This window comes from Simochromis diagramma, unplaced genomic scaffold, assembly GCF_900408965.1.
Source record: "Simochromis diagramma unplaced genomic scaffold, fSimDia1.1 OVJJ01000131.1, whole genome shotgun sequence".
Taxonomy (NCBI): Eukaryota; Metazoa; Chordata; class Actinopteri; order Cichliformes; family Cichlidae; genus Simochromis; species Simochromis diagramma.
In genome coordinates this window covers 10,927,770-10,949,365 of record NW_024387200.1, presented here as the reverse complement: position 1 = coordinate 10,949,365, position 21,596 = coordinate 10,927,770, and the positions used below count along the sequence as shown (strand labels likewise).

Genomic DNA, 21,596 nt, shown 5'->3' with positions numbered 1-21,596 from the left:
TCATCAGCCTGCTCGTTTGACAGCCTGATATCTTGATAGCCTGTGGATATTATTCCTGGTTCCTACCTAAACATGACAACGGGGTTACCATGAACCCCCTACTTACATGAAAAAACAACAGTTCAAAGCAGTTAGTTTATGCTGTTTTAAATTCTAGTAAACACAGTTTTAAAATCTATAGTTACAGAAAATTGTGATACAAACACTACAAGACAATAAACTGCAACCTTTGACAAGAAAATAACAATGCAAATTACAATTAAATTGTCCTAGCAGCGTGAGAGTATGCAAAGACGGGAATCTCAGCATTCCCTAAAAAGAAAATTGGTGAGAAAACGTGCCTCAATTTCAGCGCATCAACATGTTTGTCTTGCTTGCAACCCTCATTTTAATGCAAGCGGTTCACTCTGAGTTAATCTGCCTTTTTTCACAGTGAAGACGTTTGTTTTTGCAAAACTGCTGCAACAAATGAAACGGCATTTAGAAGACGGGGAAATGAGACTTCCCGGTGTGGACATTTCTTTCAGTGTCCACTGCGTCCCGTCGCCCGTGTCTCTGTGATCAAACCCTGAACATCACCGCTCACAGATGAACTGCCGAGACAGAGAGGCAGGGAGTGCTGTGTATGTGTGTGCGTGTGTGTGCGTGTGTGTGCGTGTGTGCGCGTGTGTGTGCGCGTGTGTGTGTGTGTGTGCGTGTGTGTGTGTGTGGCGAGGCAAGGAGGAACATAAGGACAGAATCACTTTAATTTATTTTTTTCTCAACAATTGTGCGTGCCTTGAGCAGGGAAGGCATGTGTGAAATGGAGGGAAATGCCCCAGAGCATGCCATAACACAAATACACATACAAATGCTGACACACACCCGTGCACATAAGTCCTACCCCTGGAGGCCATTTAACAGGTAATTTAAAGAGAAATCCCTTGAGGGAAACGACACAGTAAATGTCCTCCCTTCTGCTCTTCTTCCCTCCATAACTGTTTATTCTGCTACGGGGCAGCACACAGCACTTAGGAAGGAGATAAAGATGAAATTGAAGAGGAACAGGAAGACAGAAAAGGGAATGGGTGGAGAAGGTGGTGGTGGGGAGTGACGAGTGTTAAAGTAGGCCATTTTTTCCCTTCTATCCGTTACCAACCCCCTTAAGTATCTGTTTATTAATGTTCAGTGTTCTTAGGCTACTTTATTTGGGTCCTTTGGGAACGTAAGTGCTATGGGGATGGTGGTGTGGGAGAAGGGATGGAGGGATGGAGGAGGGGAGACGGATGGAGGAGAGAACAAGTCTCGGGGGAGCTCAAGAATCTCAGAGTGACTCCGATGTTAATTTAGTTGGGGCTCTGGTGAGGAGGCCTAGAAAAGCATGAACTCCCAACTGTATGTCTCGCCATCTTTTTATCTTTACAGGAGCACGCTGCTGCATGATACAGCGCGTTGACTACAGACTGTGCATGCATTACATAGTATTCCAGTGCATACGTAACATTTGGGTTTTTTAATGGATTGCTTTCCTCCCAGCCGCTGATGTTTGTTCCTTTGAGTTCAATTATTGTTACCATAAAGAGCGTGATAATGTGAACATTTTACATCCAGAGTTTTAAAAAGTAACAACACTCCCAAACCGTAATATTTTAGGCTAGGTGACAAATCGTCATCATGTTACGCTTTCGGCCACCACGAGATCGGAAAAATGAGGAAACATGAGAACCGTTTGGAATCAATCTACACATGTTCGTTCATTTGACTTAAATTGCTTTGGAAAACACTATCTAGCGTCATTAAAGTGCTGGTTAGGGCTGGAATACATTCCTTGAACGTGTATTAATGCGGGACCGTCATCCTACTGGATTTCATCCATAACCCGGCTCGTAGCATAAGAATGCAGAAGGTCACCTTTCGCGCTCTTCAGGAACGCCGTGAGACGTGACAAATCGTCAGGATGTTACGCCTTGGGAGTGAGAATGGGCAGGGATAGCTCAGTAGGTAGAGTGGTGGCCCCGTGATCGGAAGGTCGGGGGCTCGATTCCCCTGAACAGCTACTCTGAGGTACCCCTGAGTAAGGTACCGTCCTTACACACTGCTCCCCGGGCGCCCAATGGCTGCCCACTGCTTCACTGAGTGAATGGGTTAAATGCAGAGAGGAATTTCCAGACGGGGATCAATAAAGTACACTTTCTTTCTTAAAATAAAGAACATTTTCAATATTTGTGACCGGCACACAGGTAAAGAAATGTCTTTCTCTGAAACTAACTTTGTTTTCCAAACTTCTTCAACCTTTTTTCAAATTCAAATTCAAATTCAAATTTTATTTGTCACGTACACAGTCATACACAGTACGATATGTAGTGAAATGCTTGGACAACTGCTCGTGACCTAAAGAAAACAAAAAAGGAAAAGGCTATGAATAAGATAGGAAATAAATATGAAAAATTAAAAAGGGTAAATTTAACTAGGAAGGAATAAAATATAAATTAAGGTTAAAAATGAAATAACTGTACAACACAAATTAGAATGAAGGGTAAATTTTTAGCAAAGCAAGTAAAGTTTTAGCAAAAACTGCACACAAACACACAAAGCTACTGGTGTCCTGGTTTGCTCAGTGAAAGAGGGAATTAAGATTCACACAGGATTGAACCAGTAACCAGTTGTTACCTGCTGAAAGCCTTCAGCCAATCAAGCGCTATCCAGATGTGTAGACATTTACACATGAGTTGACATTTAAGAAAAAAACCCTGAAACCAACGAAAACAACACATTTTGGAATAAAGCCTGTATTCATATTAAATTTCGAGGCTTCATTCATTCTTAATTTTCCAGAGAAGATCTGCTTTTCGCTTTTTGCAGAATCCCAAGCTGAGAACCTTGAGTTAGATTTCCCCTTTTTTAACTAAAACGTAGCCGGTAGGTCAGCTTTACTGAAGTGGGTGTCATTACTGAAGCAAATCACAAGAGGTCACTTGCTAAGAAAGCAAATATGTTTTGTTCTATCCGGTCGTTAAGTGATGACGTGACGAATCCTACTTCCGGGCCTAAAGTAGTCTGCGTTTAATATGGCTTTTGTGTTGTTAACATGTTTAATGTTTTGTATTTTCTTCTATTTAATCTCAAAAAGCTCCTAAAACAGTCAGTGATCACTGTTGACCTCCCTCGGCTTTTATTACCGCTAATCATTTATTTAAGCTCAGTTTTTAAAACCTTAGGATGTAGCTACAGCCCAGCCCATGCAGCAGTATATGAATGACTAACCTCGTATTGTGGATGGATTATCTCAGTTGTTCTCCTGGCTGAAGTTTGGTCCTTTTACAGCATCCTGCCATGCGATTACATTTGTTCCTGACCACCGAGAACACTCACGTTAACTTTTATCGAGTGGAAAAAAGTTAGCTTGTTTATATTATGCTAACATAGCTGTGTCGCTAGCGGTCACGTAGCACATCATTATATACCAGCTAGCCCAACTTCAGTAACCCTACAAACGTCACTGCTGTTTAGTTTTCTGTCTTCATTTATGTTGGAAGTGATAGCAGAGCTGTACGTTTGAATTTGTTTCCAAAACCCCGCAGTCAGGACATGCTATATTGTATTTAGATAGAAGCTAGCGAGCTAACTTCATGCTAACTTCTAACTCCGTTAAATGTCATAAATATATTCTATATTCTGATACTAATCAGATAACTTGTCTGGAATCCCAAACCCATCCATCTTCTTCCACTTTCTGTATGTAATCCAGGATTGCTGGGACCTATCCCAGCTGTCGCAGGAAAATAAGAAGGCTCCACCCGGGACAGGTTGCCAGTCTGTCACAGGACTAACACAGCCACTCAACCACTGATGCTCATATTCACATGTATAACCAAAAATAACTGACTGGAGAAAAACAGAAACAGGGAGAACATTCAACACAGAAAGGATCAAACCTACACCCTTCTTACCATGCGGTGATGGTGCTAACCACTCTGCTGCCCTAGAAGCTCAAATAGTTGTAGCTTTGAGCTTGAACACTTTATTCCCTGCGGCTGTGTAATGGCCCATCTTTTGGAAGTAAAGTGCACAGTGTCATTTGCTGTTAGAATAAACTGAGGACTCGATTGATCAATGTCTGGAATAAAGGATTAGATGTATTTAAACCTTTCTCTTTGCAACTCTCTTTCTTTGGAAATGCTCATGGATGGATCCTGGTGGAACGGTGAGGGGTAAAATCGGTAACCTCAGTAAACTCAAAGAAAGTCTCGTACTGATGGCTGTAAGCAACAAACTAACAACAGCTCCTGTTGTTAGTTTGTTGTCAAACCCAGACTGTATTCAGGTTATACTAATGATCACTGCTGGAAGCAGAAAAAAGTGTGTAAATCGTACAAAGTCTGATCTGGTCAGGTCAGGACCTTTTTATGGAAACCTGACGGTGACGGTTCACACAGGAAGCTGACACACTGAAATAGTGCCAGATTAACAGGTAGGCTCGCATGTCTGAAAGGGGCTTGTGTGTTTCAGAGGTGAAAATATCTCCAACACTCCAGAACTGAGAGTGAGCTCTAAACCTCAGCGCCTTCGTGTCAGTACGTACTCTCTGAATTCAGCAGCGGTGTTTACGCCTCTGAAGCCAGAGTGCACATAAACATGTGTGAAGTGCTCACTAAGTGGAGCCATGCTACAACACAACACTGTAAAACGGATTTAGTTATGGATTAGCTGCCGACCTGTAATCAGGGCCTGCACGTTGTTTTCAAAGCATCCTGAAATGAAGTGAAACCAATGGCTGGCCGGGAGGCAGGGAATCAGTTTAAAACTGACTGATCTGCAAAATGGTCATCTACACTAAACACAATTTGTATTCAATGGGCTAAAACTCACATCTCCACTGATGGTGTGTTTTCAAAAGTTGTCTGTTATTTCCCGTTTCCCTCCATCTGTCAAAACTTTCTCTGAAGTCTCTCCTCATCAGAACAAGAACAAAGCAAACTCTAAAAGCTTAAAGAAGAGAAACAAGGTCACGGTACCTTGATGCCATCTCCACCATCATTAGACTCATTATCACTAAAGGAGAATCTCTGCACACTATTACTGTATTTTACCTCTTCGTTTTCCACCCCTCCCCCCTTCTCTCTTACTTTCACCAGGGCCGTGAAAACAAGCAAGTTAATTAAAGTCAGCGAGAGTCCCTTCCGTTTGCCGCTCATCAGTGAGGACAAGCCATCAAACACAACGCAGGTAGTCCATTTCTGTCAAATGAGGGAGCTTAGAAAGGGAAGATGGAGGAGGAGAGGGAGGAGGAAGATGAGATGGAGGGGGACAGGGAGGAGGAGGAGATGAAGAAAGAGGAAAACGGCCTCTCTTCATCTCTTTAGTTTTTGATGAGCTTTCTTAATTGGGCCACTATAGAAGGAGAAGTGAATCCTCAATAATTAAAAAATCTAATTAAGGAGTCTTTTGCATCTCCGTCCTTAATTATTCCACATGGAGCAGTGGGGAGCGATAAATTTCTGCCGTTTTCATTTAAAGAAGAAAACAGGGTCTCTCGCTTTCTCTCCCCTGTCACTCCATGCAAATCCCCCATCAACAAACACACTACTTTGTCCCTCTCATGCCTTTGTGATTTCTGTGTGTCTGTGAATGAGCCGTCTCCTGTTATCCGCTCCTCAGAGACCGTCATTATATACGTTTAAAGAAATTGAACTTTTTTGGATCAACACTATAGGAACCTCCCCGGCCTCCTGCTCACGTGCTGCTTTCATTGCCCCAATATCTTAGAAAAAACTCAAAGACGTAAGGACAGACGGACAAAGACATTTAAGGTAGGCTACTGTATATCTTAACTCTATAAAACGTTCCTTAGAATCTGAAATCAAGTCTCTAACCCCATTAGCTCCCAAGTTATAATTGCTGCCCTCTAAAATTCAATTATTCTAAGCATCTGTCAAACAGCCTGAAGCTAAACAGACACCCGTCAAGGTTTTACGTTCTTCTCTCGCATAGAAAATTGGAAAATAGGATATTAGATTTTGGTTCTCATGAAAAGACTCAACCCAACAATGACTGTATCCAGCTAACAGGGATTATGTATCACAGCCTCACAGTATATTCTTTTCTACTGCATTGTTGTCCAAAACCAATAAAAAGCACGTCACTGAACTACAGTGTTGCATTCACGCATTTATAATGATGAGCATGTTGAAATAGGAGGGACTTTAGTAGGAACACATAAGTCTCGAGAGCCATGCTCAGGTAAAAGGAAACGGTGCTTTTTAGCAGTTAGAAGTGTTTCTTCTGAGTCTCGTGTAATAAAAAATCACAGCCTTTATTTATCAGACTGAAATCACTCAAATGCTCAGGAGAGGAGACAGTCTGGCAATGTTATATTGAGACTTTGGTTTTACACGTATCTGTGTTTGTTTTATTACGTTTAGGCAGTGAACCACTGTGGTAGGTTAGGGAAAATGTGGTTTGAGGTAAAATGCAGAATTTCAAATTTGCCTTCATTTGTTTGACCACAAGAGGACAAATACATGTTATGTATACAAGGGGTTGCCTGAAAAGATGACATCAGGAGATAATCTTGACCCTAACCCTGGTGGGAGCCTGTACTTCTACACGTTAATGACAAACCTCAAAACTCAGGACACTTTGGCTTGTACCTACTTCATGTCGCACCTGGCTAAACACACGTGTGTGTCTGTGTGTGTGCGTGTGTGCATCCATCTGAACAGCCAATCTTCAGGGGGTTGGTGGTTGATGGAATTTGTTTCAAATTCAAATTTTGCTGCTTTTATTATCTCTTGTTGAAAGGTTTTTCTGTTTTGTCAAAGGTAAGCAGCACACAGAGAAGCATGATTTTTTAAATAAATTATGCAGGACTAGGATTATTGTTATTTAAACGTGACTTATTTTATGATTATAAACTGACTGAATTTAACTTTAGAAAAGTCAGGAAACAGTGAAATCTCCATCATAAACAGCAAATCCCACACTGACATGGTTTCATCCAAATGTTGTTCATCCTGAACAGCAGCTGGAAACACACTAACTTTGTTTTTCTTTGAGTTCATTTAAAAAAACAAACAAATGAATAAAAACAAACATTATTGTTTATAATTACTTCCACAGTTAATCTTAAACTCTTACATAGGCAGATTAATCACTGATTTCTTTAAGCACTGATATAAGTACATCCAGCTGTATCAACTGTTGATACTTCCTGGTGTCATGAGTAAAGCTGCAGTCACGAGCAGATCAATCTGAATAAAACATAACCTGTGACAAACTTACACTGAACAAATGTGTCACGTGTGCAGATTACTTCAGCTGGAAAAACATTACACACATGATTGGCCACTGTTTAGGAAAATGTAACACAGAGAAAGGAGTGAATTATTGTGATAGATGCTTTTGTTGGAGATGTTTTCATTCCTGCTTCTATCAGACGTGACTTTCTACTCTATTGGCTACCGATATAAAAAAGTTGTGCAGAGCGAGAAGCGCATACTCGTGGCTGCATTTGTGCTGGTGGGGGAGCGGCTCCATAAATGTGCAAAGCTGCGTGTCCCGGCCATGCAGCTCATTATTAATAATGACTCAGATGTCATCTGCCGAGGTTGCCAGATTGGTTTCTGCTGCCTAGAATCTTAGTTGCTAAATTATGAGTAGAGAGTAGTTCTGAGATACCAAGCATCCAAGATCTGTGATACCAGCTGGTGAAACTATTATGTACTTTTCGTGTGAATATCGGATTTTTGGTGTTTTTAAAAGCAGGATTCAGTTCAATTAATAAACGGACAAAAAGTCCTCAGAATTCTTTGCTCGGAAAATTATTCCTAAATACAAAATGCACTCATCTAGGATTTTGTATATGAAAGAACACCTTTATCTCAAATACTGGCTTTTACGATTATCTCTAAGGGAAGCTCATACTGATGAAACACAATTTGGCAACAGAAGAAAAACTACTGAAACAATAACATACTGGAACAACTAAAGAAGTCTCACCGCAGCATCGTTATGTCTTCTTTCCCATTTTTTAGAAAAGCTAGAATCTAACATTTTAGCCAATAAATCACAGCTGCGCACCATCGCAAGTATGAAATAATGTAATTTTAGTATTCAATTAATTATATACAGTGTAGCTAAAAGGGCAGCATCTTCCATTTACTCACAGTAACACAAATGTTGCAAAAACACAATCCTGTTTCAATAAAGTAGCATTTCTTCAACAAACATCGCGAGTAAAAGGAAAACGTCGAGGATTATGATGACAATAGAAGTATAACACACATGACAACATCATTTGTATCAACACAACATGGATGTGAAAATGAACACCTGACACTTAACCAAATATGTGTCTGTGTGGCTTAAAGGGCAAACAGGGTGAAAGGTCCTGATTGGGGTCCAAGCACGTACAAGCTGTGAAATAGAATTTCCTTAACGATGACGGGTTTTTACTCGGGCATGGCCTCCCACGTTTAAATGACGACTGATTAGCAAATTAATTACAAAGGATTTGTTTTGTTCTCGCTTTTTATCCACCTGAGATAACAACCTAATTCACACCTCGGTACTATACTACAAAAACCAATGAGTATCATCATGGTCCAGATGATGATGATTATTACCATAATAATAATAATAATAATGACAATTTAAAGTAGAACACTTTTGCAATTGTTCATTTTCTGGCACTATCCCATGATTTCCTAACCATCTTTCCAGTGGAAACACTTTGGGAATCTGTGCCTTTCCTTCCTCTTTGGAAGCGCATGATTAGCAGCATCTGTCTGATACTAACCCTCAGAACGCTTTTCATTCCTGTAGAAGCAGCAAGTGTGTATTTGGTTTTTTGGAGGACTGTATAAATCTATTGCTATCCACAAGCTAAACTAGCTCATTGATCAGATTGACTAATGATGGCCGAATCTGATTGAAGTTTCTCAACAATTAAGGGGCTAACTACGAATACCTTTGAAAGTCCCAATTAGCCACTCTGGCAGTAGAGTAATGGGTTTCCTGCTTAAATAATAATATACTTATGAGGTAGAGAAAATTACAGCTTTTAACATTAGTATGAGCCCACTTATAATTATAGCTTAGCATGAATTATGACCTGGTTCTGTCTGCATTTGAGCAATTGTTACCATAATTGGACTTAGACAAATCTATACACATTTATTTCCTACTTATTATCTAATACATAGAAAATAAATGAATGCAGTGAATAAACAATCTATATATACAGGAAACCAAAACAGTCACAACAAATAAATCAATACTTGATTTTTAAACATGTGTTACTTTTTTTTCTTTTCTGAATAGCCGTGAGCAATTTTTAAATCCACCGCGTGTTCATGAACAGTACACTCAAAAGTTAGGCTGATATGAGCCACATGCATACTTAAAGCCGGTAAGAGTCAAAGTTGGGATAATCAGCTTGATATTACAATACCAAAAATAATAATAATATTTCAGCCTATTGTTCTCCAAGTGGTCTAACAGGGTAATACTGAAGTATCTGACCTCAGCTCTGTTTAAAGGTGACAGAAAACCTAGCCGGTGACAGCAGACTGGGTTTAATAAAAAATGCTTTCAGACATGAATTTATAAGCACGTAGCAGTAAAGTAGTAAAGACACAGAGTTCAGACTAAGGTTTGAACTCATAATTAGGTCATGTATGTGGCTATGCAAATGGATATATTAACCTCTGTCTCTCTTCCACAGCATGTCTTTATCCTGTCTTCCTTCTCTCACCCCAACCAATCACAGCAGATGGCCCCGCCCCTCCCTGAGCCTGGTTCTGCCGGAGGTTTCTTCCTGTTAAAAGGGAGTTTTTCCTTCCCACTGTCGCCAAAGTGCTTGCTCACAGGGGGTCATATGATTGTTGGGTTTTTCTCAGTATGCATTATTGTAGGATCTACCTTACAATATAAAACACCTTGAGGTGACTGTTGTTGTGATTTGGTGCCATATAAATAAATTGAACTGAACTGAATTGAATTGAACTATGCCCGGCCCATTTAGTATGAGCTAAAAACAGATTAGAAAAAAGCGGAGGCCTATCAGTTTTTTTCTTTTGTTTTTGGTATGTCCCCTATGAAAATGAAAATGCATCTTTGTGGTGAAGCAGTAATCAGTGTTGCTTCACGAGAAGTTCCAAGGTTTAATCCTTTAGCCATTTCCAGTTTGCAGAGGTGTTGAGGTGGAAGAGATGTCTGAGAGACCTGAGAGCACTGAACAACAACTTTGTTCTGACATTTAGCAAAGTCATCCTCAAAGTGTTTCCTGTGCCTACACTGGGTGGGCATCCGCTTTGTGTTGCTGAGTTATTCTGACTGCTACAGTTTTCATTGTCATTCCATAGGCTCCGTATGCCACAGCACTGCTATGTCCTGCACATAATATTCCTAATTTTAATAATGTAACTACATGTTGTTTACATCCAGCTCTGGGTACAAAGCCACTGCATATCTTTTGCTGACCACAATCTCTGTACCTCATCACCCAAACTTTCCCACTATTCATCTTTTCATAAGAAATAATATTAATGTGTGATTAGGCTGCATCGTGTACAATATAATCCTTTAGTATTGTAGTGGTGCTATGAACAGCTGGTGCCTGCACCAGGGCTCATATTAACCCCTCAGAATGTGAAACAGGTAAAGAGACTCAGAGCAGAGAGTTACTTCACATTAAGATTGGCACAGGAAATCTGTGAGGACGAAATCAGGCTGAGTGGCTTTTCATGGAGAGGTGATGAGGAAGAGACGCAGAAAATCAACTCCCACTAACATCAGCGAGTCACACTTACTCTGACAGCAGCCATACCCTTCATGCACACAAACGTAGATACTGTAGATCGATCTTTATTCACTTTTTTTTTATTAAAACTTGTTTTGGTGCTTGTCAGCCTGTGAAAAAGGGGACAGAGGCGGTTCAGTTCTTCCACCATAATATTCAACATTCTACTCTAAGACTGAGACATGCACATGAGTACTCCTGCTCTGTCCCATCAGCTCTCAGACAGAGCATCTTTCTGCAATATGTTTGTGACAAATGGCTTGTAAAGTCACATTAGCATCAGAAGTGGGGAAACGGAGCAATGCCCCTGCATCTGTCTGATTTTTCAATACATGAAGAGATAAATTAAGAAGCTTTTGGAAGTAAGAAGGATTTAATATCAGCTGGGATAATAAAAGGTTGCATGTGCATCTGTTTGTGTATACGACAGAGTGTGCGAGGGGCCGTAGGGGCCTGCTAGGAAGCACACAGCTTCACAATACCTCTTAGTAGGAGAGGATGAAGTAGGAGTGAGGGACCGCAGGAAGGAAGGAGTTAACGGCCCGTGAAGCCAGATGGATGGAGGAATGGAGGAGGAAGAAGACACACCAAGTGATGAAAATGGGAGGCATAACGAACGTTATAGGTGACAGAAAGAAATGAAGAAGTCAAGCCAGTCACTGCTCAGGAAATGATGAAGGAAAGAACAGAGAACAGAGTCACTGTTTCTGCTCTTTCATTTTCCCCTCTTCTCTTTTTGGTCTGAGATAAAGACGGTCCCAATTAAAATTGAATTACATTAAAATAAAAACAAATAAAAAAAACAAAACAAGTTACACTAGCATGGTTTCGCTTAAAGAAGAGCGTTACTGCAAATGAATATAAAGCTGTTCTAAGGTGTCGTATGATAAATGATTTGTTTCCTAATGGCAGAGGTCTCGTCTAGGATCATAATTCTGCAATCCATAAAGTATGAAGGCTCACTGAACATCAAATCAAAATCAAATGAAACAAAAGTCATGGCCATCAGATTCACTTGATCTCAACCAGGCTAAAAACATTTTGGACTGAAAGAGCTCTCCACCACTATCTGGAGCCTTTTCCAACTGACACAAGGCAAGAGGCAAGGTATACCCTGGGCAGGTCACCAGTCCATCACATGGCTAACACATCTACAGCCAATTCCTTAGAAGTTTGTCTTTAGTCTCTGGGAGGAAGTCTCTGGGAGGAAGTCTCTGGGAGTACCCAGAGCAAACTTGTCAGGCACGGGGAGAACACGCCCCACAGAAAAAGCCCAGGCCGGGTCGGACATAGGAACCCAGAAGCTTGTTGCTTTGAAGTGACAGGTCTGACCACACCATCACTGGACATTTTATAACTAATATGTGAAGCTTGTTAGTGAAATTTTGACTTGTTTCTGTTCTCTGTGTGAGCCTGTCCTTTTGTGAGCTCCATGTACATTTAGTTTGGAGGTAGTAAAGTCAGTGCTTGTGGTGGAGGGTGTGAGGTGGTGGTCACTATGGTAACACAGGTCATAGTGATAGCACCATCCTGCTACACTGTAAAATCCTAAAAAGTTAACAATAATGATTTTTTTAAGTTGAGTAGGTTACGCTGGTGTTTTAGAAAACTTTACAGTTTAAGAATGCATATTGCAATCAACTAAGAATCCTGTTTGAGAAAACATAATCAGCTCTTTATACAAAGTAGTTACTGCCACTGTATCTGGACAAAATGTGAGGAGCAGTGGAATAATGTGCCGCAGCATTCAAAAGTGCCAAGAGCCACATCTACGAATTCCTTTCAAAGAGGAGATTGAGAGATTAGAAAGGTGAGAAAGAAATACAAGGACGAGTGGTTCTTTAATTTTCCCAAATCAAGAGGCAAGGGTGGAAACAGGCGTGCAGAAGACAAAGGTGAAGAAAGGGAGGAGAAGAGGGAAGAGAGAATTGGTGTTAAACAGAAAAAACAAGAGCGGAGGATTAAAGAGAAAGAATAATGAAAGGATGCTCAAAGGTAATCAGGGTAGACATTAAGAAGGAAGGTGGTGAACAGAAGAAGGGGAGAACATGCAGAGCCTCCAGCTGGAGCCCCTCTGTGCTGCAGGAACACACCCTGAGGCTTACACACACACACACACACACACACACACACACACACACACACACACACACACACACACACACACACACACACACACACACACACACACACACAAGTATGTAGTCCAAGACAAGCGAGAGGACATGAGGGTGCATAAACCCATGACCAGACATTCACACATTCGCACAGACACTCATCACATCATGTGGCCATTAAACCAGCGAGGGCCAGCTGATGAATCCGAATAAATCTCTTCCTAAATCTGCACACCGCTCTTCCTTTGACCCGCCGTTTCTGTCCACATCTCCCCCCAGATTCCTGCCCTCCGTAGGCTCTTTCACTTCTCCGTTCCCTATTGCCTTTTTCTTTCTTGACTTTTCCATCTATCTCTGCTCACCTCAGGCAGCTCTCTGCAGTGGCCCGAGCAATAAAGTCAGGGGAACCTGCTATCACAGCAAACCAATTACCCAGCACACACACACACACACACACACTAAAACAGTGTCCCTGGGAACCTGTCAGTAAAACACCTGATCATCATCATCATCATCAAGTATGTCAGCCCATCATCAAACCACTTACACACACACATGCATGTGCTCACATCCTGGAAAACTGAAAGCAAATCCAGCAAAAGATAAATAAAGAAGCAGATAACTGATCAATTTTACTGATTCCAAAGGTCCCCTCAGACCACAGGAACTTTCTTCTTCATAAGTATAAAATCTTGTAAAGAATCACACTGGAGGACGAGAACTGCAGTTCATAAAACTCTCTTTTAAATGTTTGGGGGGGGAGATTAGCTCATACTTTAGCATAGGTCGAAAAAGGACAAACATTGTTGATCACCATGTCAAAATACTCGCTGTACAGACTGGTAAAATATTAGCCATGTAAATGCCCATCAGCCCTGACAATGGATCAAAACAAGACGAGTGACTGACAATGAATTGCTGAGCTTGTTTGCAACAGAGGAATTTAAACTTGTTATGATGCTCGTCAGCACAGGGGTGCAGTGGGTAGCGGTGTTAGCGATGGTTTCTCATTTGGCCTGCATGGGTTGCTCTGGGTCCTGCCACACAGTCTAAAACACACATGCTAGGCTTCTTAGTGATTCTAAATTGGTTGTCTCTGTGCTAGTGATGGCAGCTGGGATAAGCTCTGCCCTCTGCAACAGTGAATTGGTTAAGCAATTAAAAGAATGAAGATATAAACTTTCTTGCGTAATATGTCGCCTCAGCAATCCAACTGGTGCAAAAACACTCTTTAAAGCTTTATCAGAAAGCTACCCAGAATTATGTGTTTTTGTGATTTTTTTCAAGGAAAATAAAAACAAAATTCCGTTTCAGGTTTGAGCCCAACTCATGGACAGATGCATTTGCTTCAGGACAAAGGGCAAGAAAGGAACTGCTGAACCACTAACAGTCCCATTTCTCTCATTCATTGTGTAACATGTACAGTGCATTTGTTTATTTGAATGCTACCTGGCCTGAGGTTTGCACCAAGATTATTCGTGAAGAAAAGTAGGAACAGCCAAACTCAAGACTGAGTGTTGACCCAGTGAGACCCTTACAATATACATGGGATTCATTTTTTATTCACAGTAAATTAAAGGATATTTCCAGTACTGACTGGGTTTTTTGACTCTCCACTTGCTAGAAGAATATGCTAGTAGAGAATGAAAAGGGATATTAAGAACTTTCCTACCTTGAAGAAAGTAGACTCAAAATTCAAGTGGATGCTGTGATGAAAATTGGATGTGTTATTGAGCATAGCCAGTGCAATGTGCATGTGGAAACCGCTACACCATGGAGTCAACCTCCACATGTCAGATTGCATCACATTGTAAATCTTCAACAATCTGTTATATTTGACTACGTTTAAAGTTACTACTGCATGACTCGTGTCAGCAGATTTATATGTTTCTATAAGACAACCAAAGAGTCAATCCTTTGTTAAGAAAATACTCCACATACTGTACGCGCAGCCCTAGTTCTAATATGCAGAAAGAGTCACTCACCAGGGGGAGCCATAGATTCTGAAGCCCCGCACGGTGACCTCGGAGTCCTGCAGGTAGATGCAGTTGGTCAGCAGTGACTGGACGTTCTCGTAATTCTCCGGCTTGAGCTTGGAGGCTGAAGGGAAGTAGTAGAAGTCCTGCTTGATGAGGTCTGCCATAAACTCCTGGTCAAAGGTCAGCTCATGATTTCCAGCAATTACTATCTTGATGTCGTAGGGGAGGGTACCTGAGAGGGTAAGTGGAGTAGTGAAAGTTATGGACAGGGAAGGGGGAAAAAGAGAAAAGAAATTGAATTTGAATGCAAAAGTGGTAAGAAGGATGGAAAATGAAAGAAAGGAGAAAAGAATGAATGGGGAGTGTGATCAGGAGGCCCAATTCCATAAGGAAAAATAGATGGGGTGGTGGAGGATCATTTTCAAGGGTGAAGAAAGAAAGAGAAAGAAATGACAAGAGCGGAGGGAGAGGAGATGTGTACATGAGGAAAAAGATGAGAGAGTAGGAAAGAGAGAGAAGGGAAACAGAAACGGGAAGAAGATATCAGCACAAAGAGGGGAAGCACGGCAGATACCCGGGAAGGAGAAGAGAGCGACAACTTTAAACCCAGCTCAGATGGCTTGGCATTCACATGCAACAAGGCTTTCTAGTTGTTTTCCTCTATATTTCGAGTAAATCTGTACATCTGTCTTAGATTCCCTCCATCAGTCAAGGTCTCAACCCAGTGCACTGCTGTCTTCTGTTAATGGAAGCATAGCTGAATGCATCCGTCAGGGAATCTTTATCTGAAGGATGGATGAGGAGGATCATTGTTGGCTTTACAAAGCAGAATATTAAACATTTATATACTACGGCAATAACTGCTGCATCTTTAGCCCCTTCGTTTCCATCATCCCCTTCTAATCAAAGTCTCCCTCCTTCAAGTCAACGTGCATTCTCTGCTCTATTTCAGCAGCCATAATTGGCTATTCAAAGCTTGGCACAGCAGGACGCGTGATCGATCTTAGCTCATCAAACCCAGCAGTAGCCGGGCCTTCACACTTCTACACAATGTTTTCAAAGCTTGGCTCGGGAAACAGAGAGCTAACACTGACAAACATCTGGGGGTCTGCTTTGTCAGGTAAAACGGCTGACGGAGGGTTCAATCACCGCAGCTTTTTTCTTTTTTTGTTGCTGGCAGGACGACGCGGCACGCAGCTGAGCACGCCGGTTTGTGTGTCAGCATGTGTGCGCTTGCGAGCGACTTTCCCATGCGTGTGCGAGTTTGCACGCATCTGTCCATGAACGTGTCATGTTAGTGAAAAGGAGTAATTAAACCGAGCTTTAGAAGAGTCTGACAGCCCAGTGACGGCTCTGTCATAACAGCCAATCACAGCCCAGTGACAGAAAAAGAAAACGAGTGGAAGAGGAAGGAGAGAGCGACAGAAATACTTTAGGAAGCCCAAAAATCCTTGAGTGTGAAGGAGGAATAATAACAAGATGAAAGCAGCTGTCAAAGAGTGCCCATCTCTGCAGTTTGGGTCTGGGCCGCCCCCTCTCCCTAACACAGCTCCAATTTGTTTGGCAGAAGGGCTTGTGTTTAGTTGTCAAGCAGACACCAAAAAAGGCCCATAAATGAGGGGCTGCACCTCAACAAAGGCACACGGACACAGATAATCAAAAGATGTTCCTTTTTGTTCCTTTTCCTCAGGGTTTGGCATCTGAGGCTTAGTCATCCCCAAATAAATCAATGTTGGAGGAACAATACGTTCTAAAATATCATCATATACCAATCATATACCGATTAAAGCTCTCGGGACCGCTGGGAATTCTGTGCTTTACTTTCAGAATTTCCATTTGTGCTCCAAAATGCATAAAATCCCTGCACATGACTGATGCAATAATTGGCATGTGTTTCGCGTGCCAACTGGCCTGTGTTCTAAAGTGCGATGCCAAAGCCTGCACCGCGGCTACTGAAGTCTAACATTTACCTCTCTATGCCACACGTTATTCTCACAAATTTCAAGTAAGTTAATGGGGGTAAAAGAAAAAAAGTCATAGTGAATTCATTCATTACACACAGATTATGGCCATAGTAACACTCATGTTACAGTTCATGTTTGTTATCAGCCATTCAGTGGACACCATTAACGTGCACAGACTCCCCGTGATAAGGCACTTCTCTGATGGAGAGTGGTCTAGAAGGAAAGCCCCGGACTACAAGAGCATGTTTATCAATAACCAGAATGAATATTGGATGGAAGGTGCATCTTCTTGCCGGCAAGAATAGTCTTCAAGAGGACACATATCACCTTGAGTCAAGAAACACAAATGTGTGGATTTCGTTATGTTAATAGAAAGACTTCTGTGAGACTGTGTTGACAGCCCATAGCTGATGTCTTTGGTGATACTGCTGACCAGAGCAGAGCATTCATAGATTTTTTTTTTTGCTAGCCTCTTTAAAAAATACACCAGGGGGCTGGGAATTTAATAAATCTAACAACAACTACAATACGGCTGCAAGAAGATAAGCTGATGGTCATACTAATGTTCACTGCTGTAAGAGAGAAGAAACAAAGACAGAATACAGAAGAATAAACACATAATGAAAGAATATTTGATGCTTGTGAAGACACAGAGAAACCGAACTATTCTGTTGTATTTGTGTCCACCTGGGGAACAGAACTCAGCATTCTCTTTTCTCTTGGCCCTGTGGCTGTAATAAACTGTCCGACTGCCATCCTATGCTGGGCAGTTAGCTAACAGTGGCTTTCTAAGGCTACAAAATTATTTCCTTCTAATACTGGAAATTAGGCAGAAAACCAGCACAAAACTGTGGCCCAAGAAAACAAAAGTAAAACTGAAGGATGCTCAGCAGCTTTCTTACATATAATCAATTTAAAAAACGAGCAACAATGTTTCAGTTTTAGAACAATTTTAGTTTTTAACATATCAGGAAACATAAAAATGATCTAGTCCTTATAATGTTTAAAGATCAGGTAAGCTCAGATAAACACACAATTTGTTATAGTTTATTCAGCTAGAACTGAGCTAAAATGCAGAAGTGGTGTTTGAAAAGCTGGAAGAACCACATTTAACAGCAATAATGTAAAGTAATAGTTTTCTGTTTATAAATCTCTCACATCGATTACATGCCAGAGATTTGTCAGCCCTCGATTATACACAGCTCTCTTATGGTCCACTCAGATCTGGACTTTGACTATGCCAAACTTAGATTCGTTGGTATATTAATGAAGGGTTCATAGTCAACTGATTGACTGCAAGTACTGTGGCAACAAGCCCAAATATTCCATCACCGTGTTTGACAGTCAGAGTTATTTCTGCTGATATTTCTGCTGTATTTGGTTTTAAACAAACATGGTACGGTGCATTTTAGCCAAACATTACTACTTTGGTCTACTCTGTCTAAAGGACATCGTTCGAGAGGTCATGCGGTCTGTTTGGATGCAATGTTGCAAACCTGCGCCATGCTGCCATGTTTGTTTGCTGAGAAGAGACTTTCTCCAAACATGCCATCTTTTTTTAAATGTTGTGTCCTGAGCTTTGACATGTTAGGTGAGGCCTGTAGACCCCAGTTGTACAGGAGCTCTTGTTTTTTCTCTGAGCAGTGCACAGTGATGGGATTTCCACTCCCAGTGAAGACTTTTCCACGTGTGAATAATGGTCCCCGCTGTAAGATAATGATTTCAAATTGTTTAATAATGGCCTTATAACCCCTCCCAGACTGAGGGAGGGAGGGGTTGTAATCCCACTTTCCTCTGTGGCATTACAACAAACACTTGAATGCTCCAGACAGACTGCCAAAGCTAATGCTTTTATATTGATAATCAATTGATTAAGTAAGGATAAGCGGAAGCGAATGGATGGATGGATGAATTCAGAATATTTGATTAGCAGTACTCGGCTTTTACGTTCCATTCTAATACTTATGGAAGCAGTAATGTGTGCTTAGTTTTTCATGCACTGTTTCTGCATTTCAACTTTTTGTTAAACAAAATAATCACACAGTCAGGTATGTCATATTTTGTAGATCATTTATGGTTTTATTTACCTAATTTTAAGACCTGCTGAGGACCAAACAATTTTCATAGTACAGTATAAAGAAAAAAAACAAAACTGAACTGACCAGATGAGCAGAGCAAAAAGTATGATGAAATATGATTTGTTGTTTGAACTGGATAACACTGTAGGACTTATACAACTTGTCTATTTCACATCCAAAACACCACGCAAACGTAGAACGCGAGCAGCATAGACACCCTTGATGAGTCCATCACCTAACAAAGGTTTAGTGATGTGGATAATGCAACCTATCCCTCCCTCTGTGGAGCAGGATTTGCTGCACAGCGACCTAAAACCGCCACTGATATGTGTCAGTGCCAATCTTACAAAGTCACGCTGTAGTCAGTTACAGTACAGTATTTAATTAACCTTTTTACTGTGCACACAGACCCTTGGTCCCAGACTTTAGACGTCATGGCAGTGATTCCTCCTGAAACAGCAGAAATCCTCATCATGTTTATGCAGCTAATCTGTGCTAGGCTGAATAAATCAAAGTAAAATCCAATGATGTTGCTGGAGCTCCCTTTAAGGCAGCCAGTTATACCATAAATTAGATGTGACTGCAAGAATTATCACCCAGGTGAGCAGTATAATTTAGGCAAAATATTAATGTCATTTTATAACTTTTTAAAAGGTGTGCAACAGCTTTGCCCCATCTTCTTTCTAGGAAAATATTTAGAAATATAAAGAAATCTATATCATGAATTTAGCTGGCATAAACTCTGCATGCATGCATCACGTTTGCCACATAAACATATTTGCTCAGTGGTTATTGATTAATGATATATGACCATTTTATATGCCCCAATAACTGTCCATGTAAAGCTGTATATGCACATTTACATATGTAACTTTATTTATTAATTTTTATATATTTTGGATGGAGGGATGGAGGGATGGAGGGATGGAGGGATGGAGGGGTAGAGGGATGGGTGGACTTGGAAACAAATTTGATGCAAAATTTGAAGTCGTGTACAATAAAAATATGAAGAATAAAATGATTATACAACAATAGGAGAAGGAGCTAGAGGCTTGTCTCTCAATATAAGCAATGGCTGGGGGGAGCCCGAGTCACTCAGTCCCCATCTACCGAGCGTTTGTCTGTTTACTGTTGGTGCACATGCTTAAGGCATACACCACAGGGGTGCTTTTACTTTCTTTTGTTTGTAATTCTACTCAGTTGTAGAAGTTGAGGGAAGTGCTTTGAATAGTTCTCAGAGCTTCTTGAAGGACATTCCAAAGATATCTGGATGTTGGTTGCCTTTTGTTCCATTCTTTGTCAAGATGATCCCACAAAGCTTCAGTAATGTTGAGGTCCAGGCTCTGAGGAGGTCAATCCACGAGTAACAGCGCTCCATTGTATATTTTTTCATCCAGGTATACTTTCACATTGTATTTGGAATTAATATTATTTTTGCTGTGAAATCTTTGCCATTTTTCTAGATTGCCAAAAAAATGGGAACAAATGATGTTTTGTGACAAATTTTAATAATTTAAAATTACTTCTTTGCTAAGTTAAATGAAGACACGCCACTGTCTTTTATCCTGTCTTCCTTCTCTCACCCCAACCAATCACAGCAGATGGCCCCGCCCCTCCCTGAGCCTGGTTCTGCCAGAGGTTTCTTCCTGTTAAAAGAGAGTTTTTCCTTCCCACTGTTGCCAAAGTGCTTGCTCATAGGGGGTCATATGATTGTTGGGTTTTTCTCTGTATGCATTATTGTAGGGTCTACCTTACAATATAAAACGCCTTGAGGTGACTGTTGTTGTGATTTGGTGCCATATAAATAAAACTGAGTTGAACTTACCTATGGCTTTGAATTTCTTAAACTTGACCTTATCCAAAACCTTATGATAACAAAACAAAAGAAATTGAAAAAAGTTACTTAATATTAGTTACTAAATACTAAATACCAGAAACCTTTTGTAAAACAAACAACTCTGTAAAATAACTCTAAACTAACCTCAAAATAAAATGCAAATAAATAAATGTAAAAACTAATTTGACAACCCTGAGACAACAATTACAACATATTACTCAGACAAATAGTTTATACTAACTTTAATATACCTATTTTAAAAAAAGATAACACCAATGTAAAATATTTCAAATTTATTTAATAGTTCTCTCGCCTGCTAGTTAAGCTTTAATATTATTAAATTAAATTAATTTTAGCTTCCTAAGTTGTCCACGCTGGCAGCGACTGAAAATTTGACGACTTCGAGCAAATACAAGCAGAATAAACATGAGGTGGATATTGTTGACCAACCTTGTAGTAAATATACTGTATTAGACTCGAAATGTTAGCAAGTGACAAGCTGTCAGATTTAAAGTGATGTGCAACAAGCAACTCGCTTGTGGACGCAGCGTTAGAGAAACATTTTTCTACTACTGTGATTGTTGCTTTCAAAATCTATTAACTAAAATAGAAATGCTTATATGTGTGGTGTGACAGTAGTCTGGCTAGCTAATCTACACAAGCCAAGTTTTGTTTTGTAGCTTACATACAGTAGCCTTAGCTTAAAAGCTAAAAGTAAGGTAAAGCATCGAGAAGCAGGACAAATTAGCACGCTAGCAAGTGACAGAGCCAGCGCTAACCAACAAGAGAACATTACAAACATCAACTGACTAAAAAAGATGTAGTTCCAGTGGTATGATAT

At 40.6% G+C, this 21,596-nt stretch overlaps 1 protein-coding gene across 1 annotated transcript in view; it reads right to left on the bottom strand.

Annotated features, from left to right (window-relative positions):
- Positions 1–21,596, bottom strand: part of mpped1 (metallophosphoesterase domain containing 1) — a 98,119-nt gene that overhangs the window by 49,716 nt on the left and 26,807 nt on the right. Inside the window, exon 4 of the mRNA XM_040050629.1 lies at positions 14,883–15,108. Within this exon, the coding sequence (XP_039906563.1) occupies positions 14,883–15,108 (226 nt within the window). The remainder of the gene's footprint in view (positions 1–14,882; positions 15,109–21,596) is intronic.